Genomic DNA, 18,503 nt, shown 5'->3' with positions numbered 1-18,503 from the left:
CAGGACCTTGGTTTTACAACTCATCTGGAACATGGAACGACCAATAGCAGAGCATCCCCTACCACAATGCTGGGGCACTGATTCAAAGCTGGCTCTGAGGGAATCAAAGTTAAGTGTAATGAGTTATTATCACCATTTTCTGCAGCAATGCCGGGTTTCCCTTGAAGTTCTCCCACTAATCCTGACCACGCCAGATCACAACCCAAGAAGATGATGCCTTCAGAAGTGCAAAGAAGTGATAGAATCAATATACAAATAGATGGTAGTCTGTAGTCTTAAAGCCTTTATTTTAATGCAAAATAAAACAGGTAAAATGTATATAGTTATATATAACAAAAAAATGCAAAATCATTTGTGGTACCAAAATTTTTTCTCAAATTTGGTGTTGAATCCTCCCCCCACGATGATTTCACTGTATTTTTTATTCAACACACACAACCATAGTCAGGTATCATAAAAAAGCCAAGAAATAATAGAAAAGTGACTTATAAACAAAACGTCCTGGTTTATTATATATTGATAGCAACCGGCACTCTCCAGAGTGTGCACGCAAGGTTAGAATACTCTCGCAAACAACGGCAATCAAGACTGCCGGGTAGAGCCTCATCCTGGGAGGAGGCGAACAACTTCAATTCAGTGGGAAGCCTCAGGATCAGGCCCCAGAAGAGTAATGAGATGGGATTCACTCAGAACTCTCTCTCTGAAAACAAAATCTTTGATGATGCTTAGGAGGAGGAGGAGGAGGAGGAGGTAGCACTTTCACTCTGTACAAAAATTAGGCAGCATGTGAAGCTATTTCTAGTTTAGGACGTTTGTGTGAGCTGGTGTCCAGGGCTACAGGCATTATTTAGGGACGGGGTTGCTTTTATTCTTGGGTCCCCTCCCTTTGTCACAAAGACATCTTTGCAGGAGTGCCCACAGAGCCTCCTTAGAATAGTAGTTATCACAGTGGTAATGTTTCCTCACAGGACAATGTCAGTGGATCACGAGTGCTTGGTCACTCAGCAAATCACCGGTTTCTATTTGTGTCTCTAAATCCTTCACAGTCCAACTGCCCCTTTACAAGAAACAGAAACCAGTGCTGCAACTCAGCGGCTTGAGGAGTCACAGCAGCCCTCCTGGCATGCAAGCAGGTTGCTCTTGTTTAATCTTGACTCATGCCACTGTGCAAACGTACAGTGTTCTGGCTCCTGCAGCAACCTGGGCTATCGTTGCAAACCCAGATCACGGCAGGAAGGTTTTTGCTGGATTGGCACATTTTTGATGAAGGAGTGTGAGGCAACTATGTGTCAAGAGCATTTCAGACACGTAACACTCCAAAACATATGGACATATGGGGAAAAGAGCAACCTGTTACTGAACGGCTCTTTTGGATTTTGCAAGTGGTGTATTTTCAACTGTCAGTTGTAGCACCTCGTGAAATTTGCACGGTACATATTTTCCACAATATGGTGCTAAAATCATACATTGCACAGAAGCAAACTATATATACAGTAGTTATATACCATGCTTTGCAAATACCGTACCTCTACAAGATATTCAACCAGCAAGTTGCTGTTTTCTCCTGGACCAGCACCACAGATTACCGAGATGGTCTGTGATACCTTTTGCTCCTGTCCCCCAGCAAGGTCAGAAGTTTTCTCCTTCATAGCTTCCAGCCGTGTACGATGTGTCCATAGATTATACTAGTATTGCCTACGTTTTTTTTTTTTTTAGTCTCCTCTGTGTAACCTGTTGGGTAAGATTAACAACTCGGAAGGTGCTCGTTTGATCTGTCTGCCCTAACCAAGAGGTGCCATTGCAGTCAATGTGAGCTTTCACAGGAGGTTTCAGGTTATAGAGAGACAATTGAGCAAGCCCTTCAAAGGCCATAAATAACCCAGAAGCTGTTTCCATCCTGTTTTTATTTGGCCCTGGCTCATGAAACACTGGAAATGAGTTCTGTAAGCTGTGCTGCGGAGCATTTGAAGGGTTAGTAGGTAATGAATGATAAGGCAGTAGCTTATATTCAGAGCTGTTCTTAATTGTGGTCTGGCTTGATCAAGCCACTGTCACAAACATATTAGTTTCTTTACAGCTGGATCAAATGTATCTGGGGCTGTATTTCAAAAAAGGAAAGGAAAGTATTTTAATTTGTTTTCACTTCACTTTAGGTGGATGTTCATGTCACTAGCAGCTACCCTGTGGCTGCCAAATCTTTATTAACCGAGTATACCACCCAGTACAGAAAGCTTGTTCAAAGAAGTACAAGGCTGTGTGTGGCATGTACTCTACACAGTGTTTACAGTAGAATGGGAATGCATCTAATGGTTGGAAGAGCCCCTTGGAATGCAGCTGTGCAAACCTGTGTGAGACTCAGATACACCGTGCCCCAGTCTCTAGAGATCGAATGAATCCTTACCAGTCCTGATAAAGGGATACGCACCAGATGAATGGACCCTTCGTGTGATCTATAACTGGGAGGTGACCTGTGCAATGAATCCTGACGCATTTGTTGCACACCAAAGGGCGTTAGCCAGGCCAGGACCGAGGCCTCTCCCTTAGAGGAGAGGGGCCCAAACTAGCTTCTGTTACTTCCAAAGGCAGAGCTTGAAGAATTACGGACACTCAGAAGCTACTTAAAATGTGTTCCTAGTTACAGGCTCTGTGGTTCCCTAAGCAATGCTCAGCATGACAAATTCATTGAGCAAAGCATCCAAGCATCTGAAGCCTGGTTAGATTGCGTAGCAAATGTCTGTGGAGTTGAGAAGTCGCATGGCTGGGAGGCACATTTCAAACCGCCGCAGAGCATCTTTTACCTCCTTAAGGCCACCCCCCCAGTCCTGGAGACTGCAGAGCAGCCCTGAGCTAATGTCTGCAGTGAGCTCGGGGAATGAAGCTAGGTCCTTCTCCTACCTTCTCTCCCGCCCTCCCCACATGTCCTTCCCCTCGTCTTCTCTTTCTCCATCAACCTCAGCTTCTCTCCTCACCTAATTGTTTTAAAAAGCCTTAATCGTTTAAGCCATTCTCCTGGTTCTTTTTCTCTTTGCCCCCAACGTTTCTAAAGCAATCTCTCCTCTGTTATCCTCATTCTCTTCCCCATCCCCTGTTGCTTTTAAAAGCCTCAAGGCTCCTTCCCCCTCCCCTTTTCCAGTTGCCTTGTGGAGGACTGCTGGGCGAATTGGCATTGTTTGGCACTTCACACAGAACCGGCCCTGCCAGAGCCTGACCTTCCTTGCAATGATCAGCAGCGGGCCCTGCATTAACAGGTGACAATTCGAACGGCAGGAGCCATGCACAGTGACAGCAGAAGGATAGGATAGAAGCTTACAACTGCAGGCTCAGAATTCATTAACTGATATGCCAGCAGATGCCTTTATGCAAACCTGACTAGCGTGGGGGCAAGTACGGGCTCTGCCCTCCCTGATCCATCTGAATACCTGATGAAGTAACAACTTTAATAGCACTTACTGTACTTCACGCCTAGGGCCAGATCCTCAGCAGGTATAAATAGGATTAGCTCCACTGAAGTCAAGGAAGTTACACTCATTGACAGCTGATGAGCATCTGGCCCCTAGGCGTTACATTTAAGAGCTGTGCTCTGCATAATATACATACACATGGGAACAGACAGACAGACAGACATTCTTCAGATGGTTGCCTCGTCCCCTAATGATCCTGTAGGACAGTTCTATGAATACTGTCCAAACTGCCCAAGTATGGCTGAGGAAGTTTAGTTCATTTTAGTCCAACTGTATTATTTGCAATATGAAAAGAGGATAAACTTGATGCAGAACTACAAAAAAGGGGGGCTACCAGATGCATGCTCCAGCAAAGAAAGCAGAAAGAGGAAGATATAGGCAAGATTAAAAATCAATGACTACGGCATTCTCAAAATATAAAACTGCTGGTTCGAGTGGGAATGGAACAGGACGGAAGTCATTTGTGAACTCACCACTGCACGTGCCACTAGATTACACAAGACTCTCTGCTCCCACGAAGAGCCTTGTAGCAAGGGAGCACTGCACTGAATACATGTGTCACGTCACTAGAAGGCTTCTGTGATATAATACTCCTGTGGTGTGGATCCAAAATGGACTCTTGTGACGCGCTGTGTGTCTGTGTGTGTAACCAGATGTGGTAAATAGCCCTGAGCTGTACTAACAGTTACACTTACTTTTCAGCCATCACTTTCTATTTTTAACTGGCGTTAAAAACATTTGAATGCCTGGTAATGCACGTACCTAAAAGACACTATCTTAATTTGATATGGCCCAAGATTCCTAGGAAAACGAACCAATCCTGAGGCAGGCTCAGTAAGAATGATTCCAGTTAAGGTGCCATTCCTACATGCAGTTAAGCTTGTTAGGACCAACTGTAAAAAAGGGAATGTCAGGAATCCTTCATCCCAGCCCATGTTGACAAAGTCCAGTTTCAGGCTATACAGCTGCAGTCATGGGATTCTTCTGCCTGGAATCCTGATGTCTATATTGGTATTGATCCGGGCTGCTCCCACGCTGTCCTGTTCGGCTCATTTCATTATAAGCTGGCACTCTGTGTGGTTGGGGAGGTGAAGGCGGGACATCCTGGCGGAGGGGTCCCTTGTGCTGGGTGGTTAGTTGCTGGGCTGGGTAATACTGGGGGTACCGCAATTCTGCTGCCCTCATGTCTTGTGCACGAGAGTAGTTTCCTTTAGAGGGGTGGACAGCAGGCTGCCCTCCTTGGTAGTATGGAAGATCTCTCTCTTTGTATAGTACTCGTGGCCCTGTTAAATACTCCATTGGTTCTGCTGGTCCACACCTGGGAAGGAAGAAAATACATCTAGATAAATAAAGCAGTATTCCAAGCCAGCAACACACTGTCGTTAAAGTTCTACATGTAATGTGGGACAGGAAATGCCATCTCAGCAGTAACTCGACCTGGTGAGTCAAAACAGAACTTGGTGCAATATTTCTAATACGCAGGACACTGGGCACAAGGGTCCTGCGCACGTCACAGCCCACTGACAAAGGAAGAAGAGCTCTGCAGCTCACAAAGCCAGCCTCCCTTGATCCATTTGCCATAATGGAAACAAAGATCCTTCAAACAATGGGTGTTTGACTGTGTCTTATCTAGCCTGAGGATAAACAGATGAGTTTGGGCTACAGCTTTGCAAATCCCATAAGCCTTATGTGCACAAATAATCACACCTCCCAGCCTTGGCCCACTTTTTTCTTCTAACATGTCAGACTGTAAAACTCCCGAAACACCATAGTTGGAAATCTTGGAACTCCTGGAAGAAACAAAAGGGATGTTAGGATACAGTGTCTGTGTTTAATGTGTGTTTAATGGGCTAGCCGCCAGTGAGGTTTCAAACCCCCCCCCCCCCCCACTCCGTGAGCTGGAGAGCCTGATGTTAGGTCTGTTCTGTAACTTGTCTGTATCCATAAGGGCTTGGCAAGCTCTGGTGCATGTGAAAAGCAACATGTGAACATGTAATCCCAGAGGATGGGCTATAAAGTCCCCTCTGTACCTTTCTGTGTCTTAAATTCCATGATTTACACTAATGAGGGATTGATATTTCTCCCTAGAATAGTTTAACGTGATACTTCTAAATGGCAAAAATAATTGCTCTGCATAGATCAGCCACTGCAGCACCCACAACAGTTCAGCAGGTTTCAGAGTTTTACTGCTGGGACTGCAAATGTCCTTCTACTTCACTCGGGCAAAACCTCCCCTTGACTTCAGAGGAATTTTTTGCCTGAAGACAAGCTGAAGGAACTGCAGGATTTTGACCCAAAGAGAAGACGGAAAATGTAAATTAGATACACCTGCCCTAGGGGCACAGGACTAAACTCATCAGCTGTTGTTGAAATAAATGTTTGTGGATTTATTAAAAAAATCTCTATTGTAAAAGGTATCAGGTGTCAAATTTGCTGATGACTTTCACTTCCTCCACCAAACTCTCTCTTTTGTTCACACAGGGATTTTAAAAGCATGCTTCTCATTTCTTAACCCGGGCTCCCCTCCCAGATGCCATCGAAAATTGTTTTGCATGAAGTGAAACACAACATGTGGTTTTCTGCTGCACTCGTTTAAGCCCATGGGGTAAATCACAGACATAGGCAATGAACAAACATTATCTGCCTTGAAATGAACCTACAACACTCCCCCTGGAATCGCTTAGTGCAAATGTTTCCTGTTTAAAATGGAAAGAGAGAAAGGAAGAATTCCAGGCCTTGGACTTTTAGGACCCTACGGTCCCCAGAGACGTTTTGCTTTAAAAACAGAACATTATAAAAGACAGGCCCTCCTGTTTTTTTTCATGAGACAGTCCAGGCAAAGTGCTGAAGGGGTTGAAGCCACCCTCTGAGACACTAAAAGGACTCTTAACCCCCCATGTGTTCAGACAACTGGTATCTCTACCCTCACACGTAGGCCTTGCAACAAAGTCTAACTTCCGCAGCAAACCAAAGGGTTGCTCCGTGTGTTTCTATCAGAGGTGGTAGGAATGACGACAAGACTGGTTGACGAGCCATCCACACCATATCTTGCAACTGGAAGCTTGTGTTTATGTGCAAGAGAAATTAAAAGCGGAAGCAGTTGTGTGTCAAGGAATAAAAAAAAGGGAACAAATGTTAGTGTGTCATACTTGGCATTAGTTTCCTTTTTCAAGACTCAAGAGACAGACGAGCAATGCTTAAAAGGATCTTTGTCAAGATAATGGTCATATGTTTTCATGTAATTTTTCTTAGCTGTTATCATTAGACAGAACTTTTGCTAATCGTGTTTTTAAAAAAATCAAAATAATGCAAACATGCTTAGGACAGATGCAAAGCCCAGTGGGAGTCTGGGCAGCTTTGAATTGGGCCCTTAATGCAAAGCTGAACTTATGGTTTTAAAGTATTTCAAATGTAATTGGTGGAAAACAGATTCTGTTAAAGCTGCAATTAGAGTTGCTGTTGGAACAAGCTGCCATGCATCACCAGTTGCACCCTCCACACACCTTCACTGTTCAAGGGTCTGGGTGTGGCAAAGAAGTAGCATTACGTGTCCACACAGCTTGGAGGAGGGGCAGCTGTAGAGCATGGGTGCTGACTTCCTCTGTTTCCAGGGGGTGCTCTGCCCCCACTCCACCCCTTCCCCCAAGCCCCTGCCTCTGCTCCACCCCCGCCTCGTTCCACCCTTGCCCCTACTCCTCCCCCCCCCCCAGTGCCTCCTGCACCCCGCTGAATAGCTGATCAAGGCGGGCAGGAGGCACTGGGAGGGAGGGGTAGCAGCTGACTGGCAGTTCCGGAGCACCCACGGAGTCGGCGCCTATGCTGTAGCGTACAGGGAATGGCTTCTTTTCAGGAGAGTTGAGTGTGCCGGGGGCGTAGAACCCTCCAGAGCAGAGGTGGGCAAACTACGGCCTGCGGGACCATCCTGCCTGGCCCCTGAGCTCCCAGCCGGGGAGGCTCGCCCCCGGCCCCTCCCCGGCAGCCACGCCGCCACGCAAGCAGCATGGCTTGCGCCTGCTCACCTCCCAGGCTTTCCAACAAGCCTGTCCTGCCGCTCAGAGCAGCATGGTAAGGGGGTGGGGGGAGGGAGGGGCAGGAGGTCCCAGGGGGCAGTCAGGGGACAGGGGGCGGTCGGATGGGGCGGAGGTTTGGGGAGGGGGGTGGTCAGGAGACAGGGAGCAGGGGCCTGTCGGGGGGCAGGAAGGTGGACAGGGGTCAGGGCAGTCAGAGGATGGGGGAGTAGGATAGGGGGTTGGGTCCCGGGGGAGCGGTTAAGGGTGCGGGGTCCACGGAGGGGGCAGTTAGGGGACAAGGAGCAGGGGGGCTTAGATAGGGGGTGGAGTCCCTGGGTGGTCGGGGACAAGGAGCAGGGGGGGTTGGATGGGTCGGGGGGGGGCAGTCAGGGGACAGGAGGGTTGGATAGGCATGGGAGTCCTGGGGGGCCTGTTGGGGGTCAGGGAGGTGGATAGGGGTTGGGGCAGTCAGGGGACGGGGGGAGGAGGATAGGGAGTAGGGTCCCGGGAGACCGGTTAAGGGTGCGGGGTCTAGGGAGGGGGCAATCAGGGGACAAGGAGTGGGTGTGTTGGATGGGGGGGGTTCTGAGGGGGGCAGTCAGGGGGTGGGAAGTGGGAGGGGGTGGCTAGGGGGTAGGGGCCTGGCTGTTTGGGGAGGCACAGCCTTCTCTACCCAGCCCTCAATACCATTTCGCAACCCCGATGTGGCCCTTGGGCCAAAAAGCTTGCTCACCCCCGGTCCAGAGTAACATTTGGAAAGGAAGAAACCAGGTTCCACCGTCAGAGCATTGGAATTAGGTTTGATGGCCAATTTTACCCATGCAGGGTGTTCCCTCTCCAGGCCCCTCTTCTGGGGGTGGAGTACAAATGGCTCGGCTATGCCTGTGGGGTCAGGATTGGCAGCTGGAGGATGGTCAGGCTGGGGAAGGCGTGGGTAGAGCCAGGCACATGGATCCACTTCACACAGACGCTTCGGAAAAGCCAGTGTGTTAATACTTCTGCACCCTTCGGATAAAAAGCCATGATCCGAACACTTCAAGGGAGTCTCTGTGGGCAGGGAAGGGTGGGGGAGCCCTGGCAATTCTGCTCCGCCGGCGACCCCAGGAGGGGAACGATCTGAGGACAACTCAACAAAGGGTCCTTGTGTATGTGTCAGGCCCCTTTACCCAGCTCACTTCCCCAGGGTATTTCTGAAAGGAGGGGAGGGGATGACCCAGGCCATTGTTCCTATTTATAATAAGCCCTGAATGTTGAAACTGAACTATTCCCTGATGATTCATTCTAGATCATCTCATGATCCCTTCTGGCCTCAAGCTCTATGTTTCTATTACTCGCTCCCCTCCCTTCCCCCGTCTTCATGCTTGTTGGTTTAGTATGGGTGATTTCCTCCCAACTCCAGGCCTGCTGGCATTAGTGACTTTAAAAGGGAGTTAGAGAGCAGCTCGAAGCACTTTTTGGAGCCCCCACTCCCTACATCACATTAACCAGCAGCTAAGAATTTGTAAGACTAAGAAAAGGAGAGAGAGCTGGCGCCTGACCAACCCTGAACGTCCGTTTTATTATTTTTTAAAGTGAACAGAAAGTCAGTATTTTTAAGGCATTCCCCCCCCCGCACAGATGCCAACCTGCAGCAGCAGAAATGTCGTCCCCAGGAAAAGCTGCACTCACACGAATAAAGGGAGATTCGGGGGCAATTTCTAATAATGGTGATTCCAGAGAGCTACTTTGAAGCACCTCCATTTTCATCTGACCTCATACAGCCTGCTTGTGTATGTTATTACTTTCCTTTAAAAACACAAACAAACCCATAAGCCAAACCAAACACCTTTTCAATTGCAGCCCCTTGGCCATGGTGTTCACTTCTGAGTAGAAGAAAACAACTCTGCATTTTCTCTCGGCAGAGGCCCTAATGAAATTCTCTCCCCCTCCCGCTCTGTTTTTGTTAGCTCCTGGTGGGTTCAGAGTTCAGAAGGCTGGTTCACACCTCCCCAGTGACCCACAGTTTGTGGGTCAGACCAACAACTAGAAGTGGAAAATCACTGACCCCTGGGACCCATCCAAACCCCACAAATTGGGTCAAGCAGGTCCAGCCACTCCAAAGGGCTTGATAGGAGTGTGCCCTTTAAGAGGACTTGCTGAGCATGAGCTGCTCTCACCCTCAGCTGTTTGCTTTCTGGTCAGTTGTTTGACCTAGAGGGCCAGCGGGCTTAATGGCTGGCTGCAGATGGGGAACTTACACACAGGGATGTGCTGATCTTGTAGCTCAGCCTTTTACTGACTGGCTCACTTGTTCCTTTTCCCAGTGAAGGAGTTGGGAGCAGAAGATGCAGGACCAGCTACGTTAATACACTTCTTGTTAAGGAAGTTCTGGGAAGAGAGAAGGCAGGAGCACTGACTTCAAGGAAGGAATCAAAGCCATTAGAGCCGCATGAAAACTCTCTCCCCTAACAGTGACATGATGTAGGCAAAGTGCCTTTCAAAAGCTTGTTTATTGAATTGTGATGATGGGAAATACGATTCCCCACCCCCACAGAGAAGGTATGGCACAGACAGAAGTAATGCAAACTTCCCCACACTTCCTGCCAACTTGTTTCAACCTTAACCTACTCGTTCGGAGCTGTGCTGGTTGATCTTCAAAACACTGATTAGTTAGGAACTCTGATCCAGATCCATTTCTGTAATTAGGAGAACAATATAACCCTTGTTTTAAAGGTGACCTGCAAAGGAGGATTAAAATATTGTGCTTGTGCCCTTTTTTAGTTCTTGCTGATGGATAAAGAAGGCTTGAAAATTTTTTCTTTTCCTGCTTGTTTTTACCTTAGAAATATCAAGTATGTCAAGTCTGATATTCCCTGGTTTTGCTATGAATCTCAGAGAGCTTTCAGGGTTGTTTACAACCTAACTGAAAGGAGCAGATTCTTTAAGGAAGATCTTCCTCTTTCCAAAATGTTAATTAGTGATTGACGTTAAATGGCTGTCAATAAAAAAAGTTTCAAATGCACTACAAATCATTTCCCCTCCCGCTTGCTCAACTTCTGCTCTCTTGGGTCTTGTGATGTCCCCATTTCAGTAATTCTCCAGCTATCAAAGAAAAAAAAAATTTCTCCTACTCTGGTGGGAAGTACTAATTGACATATACCTCAAGAAGTCACGTACTTTGTACCCAAAGGAAACCCATACTTGGCTGCAGCCTCTTTTGCATCCTCTTCCATGACTGTTTAGTCTGTGCAAGACTGTGCAAGAGAGATCCTGGGTGATGGCATGAGGCACCAAAGGTGGTGATTAGAGTGCCAAAGAGAACAGAGTCCTGTCTGTGTCCCAGGATGTCAGCAAAGCACTCTCTATATATGCATCACAATGGAATGCTGCCTGTTCTCTGTGATAAAGGCCCTAACTACATATAAAGGCTTAAAGAAGAAGACAAAAACCAAGAACAGATCTAGGAACTAAATGAGGCAAACAATCTTACAACAAACATATGAAGTGTTTCTTCTGAGAGCGGACCTCATAAAACTGTTTCCGACTTATATTTTTAAATATCCTGGCTCAATGGCTATGTAGTCTCGCTCTCTGATATTTAAAGTCACAGCACATAATAGAGAAAGCAGTGCTGGTTCAATCTGAGCACCAAGAACTTCAGTAGCTTAATAGTCGGTGTGCAATACCTAAAAAGTCAATGCAGGTTTTAAAAAAAGTCACTGAAGTCTCTCATTTGCAGGCTGGTTACTCCTAAAACAAATTTTCTGTGTCATTTCAAACCAACATTTATCAGTTAAGATCTTGTTTTTTGCATTTAAATGAATGAAACCAAATTTTGTATCCTAGCAGGAGGAGGAAACTGCAGCACAAGGCATTGCTCTGTTGCTGCTGTCAGTGAGATGGCTGTACCTCTCAGCAGAAGGCAGATGTCTAGCAATGTCATACTAACCTCAGACACACCACACACAGATTATTTATGGGCTGAGCTGGTGGAGGTGCCTTCTCCTCCTGTTCTTTTATCAACAATGCACGACTGAAAAATCAGATAATGTAAACTAATACAATCCTAGTGTCTCATGTAGCACATGCCATGCAGAGAGAGCTGTTTTTAGTTGGAGGACTGTTGTTTGGAATTCCTTCAGTGTCAGGTTTCCAGTTACCAGACCCCTCATCGCTGGTGAAGGCACGAATGCGGTTGGACAGGATTAGCAGAACACTCTGCAATGCATATTACATAGCTTTGATTTCTATAGGCTTTGCAGACCCATAAAAATAATGATCATTTCATGAGCTATATTAATGGGGGGGGGGGAATGGAAAAACATCGACTTTTGCTACTTGTGTTTGCTTTGGATTGCAAGGAGGAGAGGTCCCTCACAGTTTGCTGGGAATTCAGGCAGGGATAAATTACAGACACAAAGCAGATACCTAGGGCCTGATCCTCCGGTCACAGCAGTTTTACACTGTTGAAACTCCTCTAACTTCAACAGGTACCCCGACTGACCCTAGTGTAAGAGCTTGTCTGCACCGGTTTTGTGCTGCTGTAACAACAGAGGTAAAGTTTTGAATATAGTTTAGAAACCAGTATAAAGTAGTAAATTCCCACATGTGTGTGCAGTTAGACCATATAAGGGTGCTTATATTGGTATAGTTATAGCAGGACAAAAACTCTGTGTGGACCAGCCTTAAGTGACTGGAAAATCAGGCCTTTTTCTATTTGAAAGCATATCACGGATAGCCTCTAACCAATAAAAAGTATTGGAGATGACTGGAACTCCAACAAATGCCAGTCAGAGATCTTATGAAAACATAGCTTATGTTTGCAGGGCACATTTTAAGGGGTTCAGCGGGTGATGCTTGTTTATGGGCACTGGAAAGGAAACTTGATGGCAGAAGAACATAAGGCAGAAAAATAAGGTCTTGGATGGACAATGTGGTATCCTGGGTGGATTAAAAGGAGTATTCATCCATAAAGAGATGAGCAGAGGACCACAGGGAATGGACTGCCCTGGTTGCAAACTTTCTGTAATGGTGACGCCACAGAAGCAGCAGCATCGGGACTCATTTTGAGAGGTGCTGGGCACCCAGAGCTCCCACTGAACTTATTAGGAGTTGAAGATATTTATCAGGTTCTCAGTGCCTCTCAAAATTGGGACCAAAACAGAGAATTTAGCTACTGATGACAATTCTCCACATAGGCCAAAAGAGGTATAGGAATAATAATTAAAAAAAAAAAAAAAAAAGCAATTTAGTAACCTGAAAGAATGTTTTAAACTTCTACCACGAGATTACAACAACACATGATGTGAGGCTTTCCCTAGGGAGCTTAATGATTCCTTTTGTACCTATGAGCACCACCGTAACGGCAACTGTACCGAGCCTCTTCTAGAAAATAGGAATAAACTGTGCTCTACTCTGGCCAGCATCAGAATTTAGGGAGGGATTTTCACAAAACACTCAGCACTGACTAAACTCTGCTCCTACTGAAAGTAAGTGTGAAACTCCAATTTATTTCAGTGGAAGGAATTAGGCCAACTTTTGAAAATCCCACCCATAAAACCCAGCCTACAAATACCAGGAGCCATGATAATTAAGTAATTAGGTTAAAAACTAAAAAAAAACCTCCAAGCACAGTGGTTGGTATTTTATAAGTACCTGATACGGATACAAGACAACTGCTCTGGTAATCTTCCCTAGCTCACTCCCTCTCATTTTGTTCATCTGCTCTCAAGCGTGGTACATCTCCTCTGGTGGGGTATATGGAATAAACAATTGGCTATTGAGCCAGACATTTCTGTTCTGTGATCTTTTCAAGCTTACAGGGGTCTTAAAGAGATCGGTAACTTAAGTGGTGAGCCGTTACCACATATGTCATTTCGAATGTTACTCATTATTAGACACTGCATAATGCCTTGTGAGTCATTAACCTCTTGGCATCAGCAACCCAGACTCAATACTAGGCAGTCGTGTCTCTTGCACTAAGAACCTCCATGTGCTATCATGTGAAAGGCCTGGATTAGATTTTCACGTCCCCTTGGCCTTTTGTTTCCTAGATCAGCAAGCGCTGAAAGCTCACTATAGAGACAAAAGTTCTCAGCCTTTTGCAAGACTGTCTTGCATCATACTGCAATAACTTCTCTGACCAATCAAGGGAGTTATACACTAATGGGAATCCTATCCCACTTGTCTTGACTATTGTAACTCGGGGGTCTTATGATCTGTGGGCAGGTGTGAACCAAGGGGAGATTTTGTGCCCGGGGTGGGGGTGAGGGGGAATCAAGTTACATTCTGAGTGTAGAAAAATCTATTAAATCAATGTTTACATGAGTAATCTTGTATTTTCAAACCTTAAACAAATGAAGCCTATGTAAGAGGGTTATTTTCAGTATTATCAGCTCAATTCACTAAAAGTCACTCAGTATTTAGAAGAAAAAAAAAATCAAGCTCACACATCTGAAGCTGGCAAAAGAAAAGAAAGCTCAGGACCCCACTGAATACTCCATGTAGATTTAGACTCATACCCAAGGATGACAAATACTGAACAGGTGCAACAGTGCCACTACCGTGAGCCAGGTTACACTGAAGTCTCTCTGGATGTTATTTGTATTACATGAGCCCCTAAAGGCTTCCAGTTAATATTGGGACCCCATTGTACTAGACACTGTAAGAGAGAGTCCCTGCCCCCAAAAGATTACAGTTTAACTACACAAATCAGGCAAAGGGTAACAGGGAAAGAGAAGCAGAGAGGGGGTAAGGTGACTTGACCAAGGTCACCCAGCAAGTCAGTGGAAGAACCAAGAGTAGAACGCAGGTTAGTCCAGTGTCCTACCTAGTACTGCTGCTTTTCTGGGTGCTGCCAAGGTGGAAATTAAAGGTCCCATGGTGTTTTTAAAAAGGTAATCCCAGTGCCCCATCCAAAATTTCTTCTCTTAAAAAAAGCACACAGGTTGTATGTAATGTCCAGGGCCGCATGAGAGCTATTGCTGAACATATAATAGTTCCTCCTTTTGCCTGTACACTCGCTGAACTACCAGTATCCAACTCATTTCGCACAGCGCTTTGAAAGACACTAAAACCAAATCCCATTCCATTCGTCACATGAAATGAATTTAAAGCACAGTGATTATTCAGCTGTGTTGTTAAAATGATTTTCAACAAATAATCAAAGTCATTAAAAGAGTCTTTCGAAGGAACAACCCCCCAAGCTGAGGTCTTCACTATTCAGCCATTGGGATCTGAACAAACTGTCTGATCTTCAGCAGGCTAGTAAAAACCTGTACGAATGGGTTATTAATATTATTACCAAGCTTTTTTTTTTTTTTTTTTAAATCATCCTTCATCTAAATTAAAGCATTCCTAGCAGTTTTCCCCCCACTGCCATGATGGAGCACGGCTGTCAGCTATACCTCCCATGGTACAAACTGGGTGGTAAAATCATGCTTCAATACATAAAGGAGATATACAGTTAGAATTAATGGTAGCTGGTTATTTTCCCCTTCATTTCTTTTTGTTTCTGGATTCAGTTAAACTCACTGAGACGTCCTGTTTTGTTTTTTCTTCCTTGCAGTAAAACCAAAGCTAAAAGTCCTAAGGAAGCTGACAGTTGCTTTTGCATAAAAGCTTTTGTTGTCTTTCTTTAGATGCTATTTCAACCCATATTGTTGATTTATTGATTTGTTCCTAAACAACTCAAAGAAACTGTAAATTCATCCTTTATTCCCTATTTGTATTTTGTTTGAATCTAGACATTTACTTCTACCAGCATATGTAAATGTGTATAGATAAGCAGTTCTCAATCTTCCTTGCGTCATGACCCTCTTCTGATAACAAAAATTTCTACACGACCCCAGAAGGGAGGACCAAAGCCTGCGCCCACTTGAGCCCCACTGCCCTGGGTGGCGTGGCCAAAGCCGAAGCCCAAGGGCTTCAGCTCCAGGCAGGGATCCTGTAACCTGAGCCCCGCCATCCGGGCTGAAGCCCTTGGGTTTCGGCCCCGGGCAGTGGGGCTCAGGCTTTAGCCCTGGACCCCAGCAAGTCTAACACCAGCCCTGGTGACCCCAATATAACAAGGTAGCGACCCACTTTGGGGTCCTGACCCACAGTTTGAGAACTGCTGGTGTAGACTATAGATTTCTCAACATACTGCGCTCCATTAACACTTGACTAACTACCCCCTCTTCAGCCAGTCAGGAAACATCAGCTGCAATAATTTAAATCTAAAGGTTTATAACAGGATAAGTGACTGAACATATAATTTTACAGCTGCAGTTAAGGAACTTACAAGGTGTGTAAATCTCCATATTTTTGAAGGCAAATCAGGTAATTATACCTGACGACTACTCAATTTGCAGCCACAAGCAAGGTTACAATCTTTGTGAGGCTCCTCAAGTTTGGCCCTGAATAACAGGGGCCAAATCCTGGAACCAGTGCACACCTGTGAACTGGGAATCTCCCAGGCAAAGAGGACAGGAATCCTCCGCACAATGCATACAGTAGCTGTAGTGTTTATGCCGGCTTTATTCCTAAGATCTCCCACTGTTATACTAGCATAAGTGCAGCTGAATCTGGGGAACAACTGTAGATTAGACACACTAATTAAAGGTTTTACACTGCCTACAGAATTACCATTTTTTATATTGCTGCCCAACACCGTAGTATCTGAGCATCTTCCACGTAAAGTCAATAGCAAAGTCCCCAGTGGACTTCAGGGAGTCTCTGCCATTTGTTCGCTTTCTGGCTCAAAACTGAGGAGCAGGGCATGGGGGTTTTACCACCATTTAGCCTAATACAGATCAGACCAGGTGTAGCCCACTTTTTACACTAGAGACAGTGCAGTATGCAAGATGAGTTAAAGAAAAATTACAGTGTAAACACCACCACCTTCTGTGGAAGGGAAATGGTCAGTGGATCTGCCTAGTCATGGATCAATCCAAGCTCTTCCACATCTCAACCCTTCCCCATGCCTTTAGGGAAACAGGAAGCCTCCACAGAGCAGAGCTAGGAAGATCACTGAGGATGTAGACTACTTGAGCAGTCTCCCCAGTCCTGCCCCATTCCTTTCCACAGCACGACTGCAGTTGAAAGAACAGGAGTACTTGCGGCACCTTAGAGACTAACAAATTTAGTAGAGCATAAGCTTTTGTGGGCTACAGCCCACTTCATCGGATGCATAGAATGGAACATATAGCAAGAAGATACATATCTACATACAGAGAAGCTGGAAGTTGCCATACAAACTGTAAGAGGCTAATTAATTAAGATGAGCTATTATCAGCAGGAGAAAAAAAACTTTTGTAGTGATAATCAAGATGGCCCATTTAGACAGTTGACAAGAATGTGTGAGGATACTTAACATAGGGAAACAGATTCAATATGTGTAATGGCTGACTGAGAACAACGCTTCCTTAGCTCTCGTCCCCTAACACCCCTACTCTACTTGCGCTACATTGATGACACCATCATCTGGACCTATGGAAAAGAAGCCCTTGAGGAATTCTACCATAATTTCAACAATTTCCATCCCACCATCAACCTCAGTCTAGACCAATCCACACAAGCGGTCCATTTCCTGGACACTACTGTGCTAATAAGCGATGGTCACATAAACACCACCCTATACCGGAAACCTACTGATTGCTATACTCACCTACATGCCTCCAGCTTCCATCCAGGACACACCACACGATCCATTGTCTACAGCCAAGCTCTAAGATACAACCACATTTGCTCCAATCCCTCAGACAGAGACAAACACCTACAAGATCTCTATCAAGCATTCCTAAAACTACAATACCCACCTGCTGAAGTGAAAAAACAGATTGACAGAGCCAGAAGAGAAGTCACTACTTCAGGACAGGCCCAACAATGAAAATAACAGAACGCCACTAGCTGTCACCTTCAGCCCCCAACTAAAACCTCTCCAGTGCATCATCAAAGATTTACAACCTATCCTGAAAAATGATCCCTCACTCTCACAGCTCTTGGGAGCTAGACCAGTCCTCGCTTACAGACAGCCCCCCAACCTGAAGCAAATACTCTCCAGCAACCACACACCACACAACAAAAACACTAACCCAGGAACATATCCTTGCAACAAAGCCCAATGCCAACTCTGTCCACATATTTATTCAAGTGACACCATCATAGGACCTAATCACATTAGCCACTCCACCAGGGGCTTGTTCACCTGCACATCTACCAATGTGATATGCCATCATGTGCCAGCAATGCCCCTCTGCCATGTACATTGGCCAAACCAGACCGTCTCTATGCAAAAGAATAAATGGACACAAATCTGACATCAGGAATCATAACATTCAAAAACCGGTAGGAGAACACTTCGACCTCTCTGGCCACTCAGTAAAAGATTTAAGGGTGGCAAATTTGCAACAGAAAAGCTTCAAAAACAGACTCCAAGGAGAAACTGCTGAGCTTGAATTAATATGTAAACTAGATACCATTAACTTGGGTTTGAATAGAGACTGGGAGCGGCTGGGTCACTACACATATTGAATCTATTTCCCCATGTTAAGTATCCTCACACCTTCTTGTCAACTGTCTAAATGGTCTAAATCTTGATTATCACTACAAAAGTTTTTTTCTCCTTCTGATAATAGCTCATCTTAATTAATTAGCCTCTTACAGTTTGTATGGCAACTTCCAGCTTCTCTATATGTATATATATCTTCTTACTATATGTTCCGTTCTATGCATCCGATGAAGTGGGCTGTAGCCCACAAAAGCTTTTGCTCTAATAAATTTGTTAGTCTCTAAGGTGCCACAAGTATTCCTGTTCTTTTCGCGGATACAGACTAACATGGCTGCTACTCTGAAAACTGCAGTTTTCAAATATGGCCGCAGGCATTGTAAAATGTTAGCTAAGAGTAAATGTATAATACGGACAGGATTCAGAACTAGAAGGCTGTAATCCTGTTTTAGTGATTATATGGCTATTAAGAGGTTAACCCGTGGATCTGTGCAATGAGTGTTTGTGTCCCATCTCTGACTGAATTCTCAGCCTCTTGCATTCATTTTATAGATACTGTATGTAATT

At 45.3% G+C, this 18,503-nt stretch overlaps 1 protein-coding gene across 2 annotated transcripts in view; it reads right to left on the bottom strand.

Moving 5' to 3' along the window:
* Nucleotides 1–260: 260 nt before the first annotated feature.
* Nucleotides 261–18,503, bottom strand: part of PARD3B (par-3 family cell polarity regulator beta) — a 616,262-nt gene continuing 598,019 nt past the window's right edge. For both annotated transcript variants that reach the window (XM_037913130.2, XM_043524854.1), the window contains one exon: nt 261–4,779. In XM_037913130.2, coding sequence (XP_037769058.1) covers nt 4,419–4,779 — 361 coding nt within the window. In that variant the 3' untranslated portion in view covers nt 261–4,418. The remainder of the gene's footprint in view (nt 4,780–18,503) is intronic.

This window comes from Chelonia mydas, chromosome 11, assembly GCF_015237465.2.
Source record: "Chelonia mydas isolate rCheMyd1 chromosome 11, rCheMyd1.pri.v2, whole genome shotgun sequence".
NCBI classification, from domain to species: Eukaryota; Metazoa; Chordata; order Testudines; family Cheloniidae; genus Chelonia; species Chelonia mydas.
Note: the sequence above shows the minus strand (reverse complement) of the source record. Positions and strands in the feature narration are given on the sequence as shown.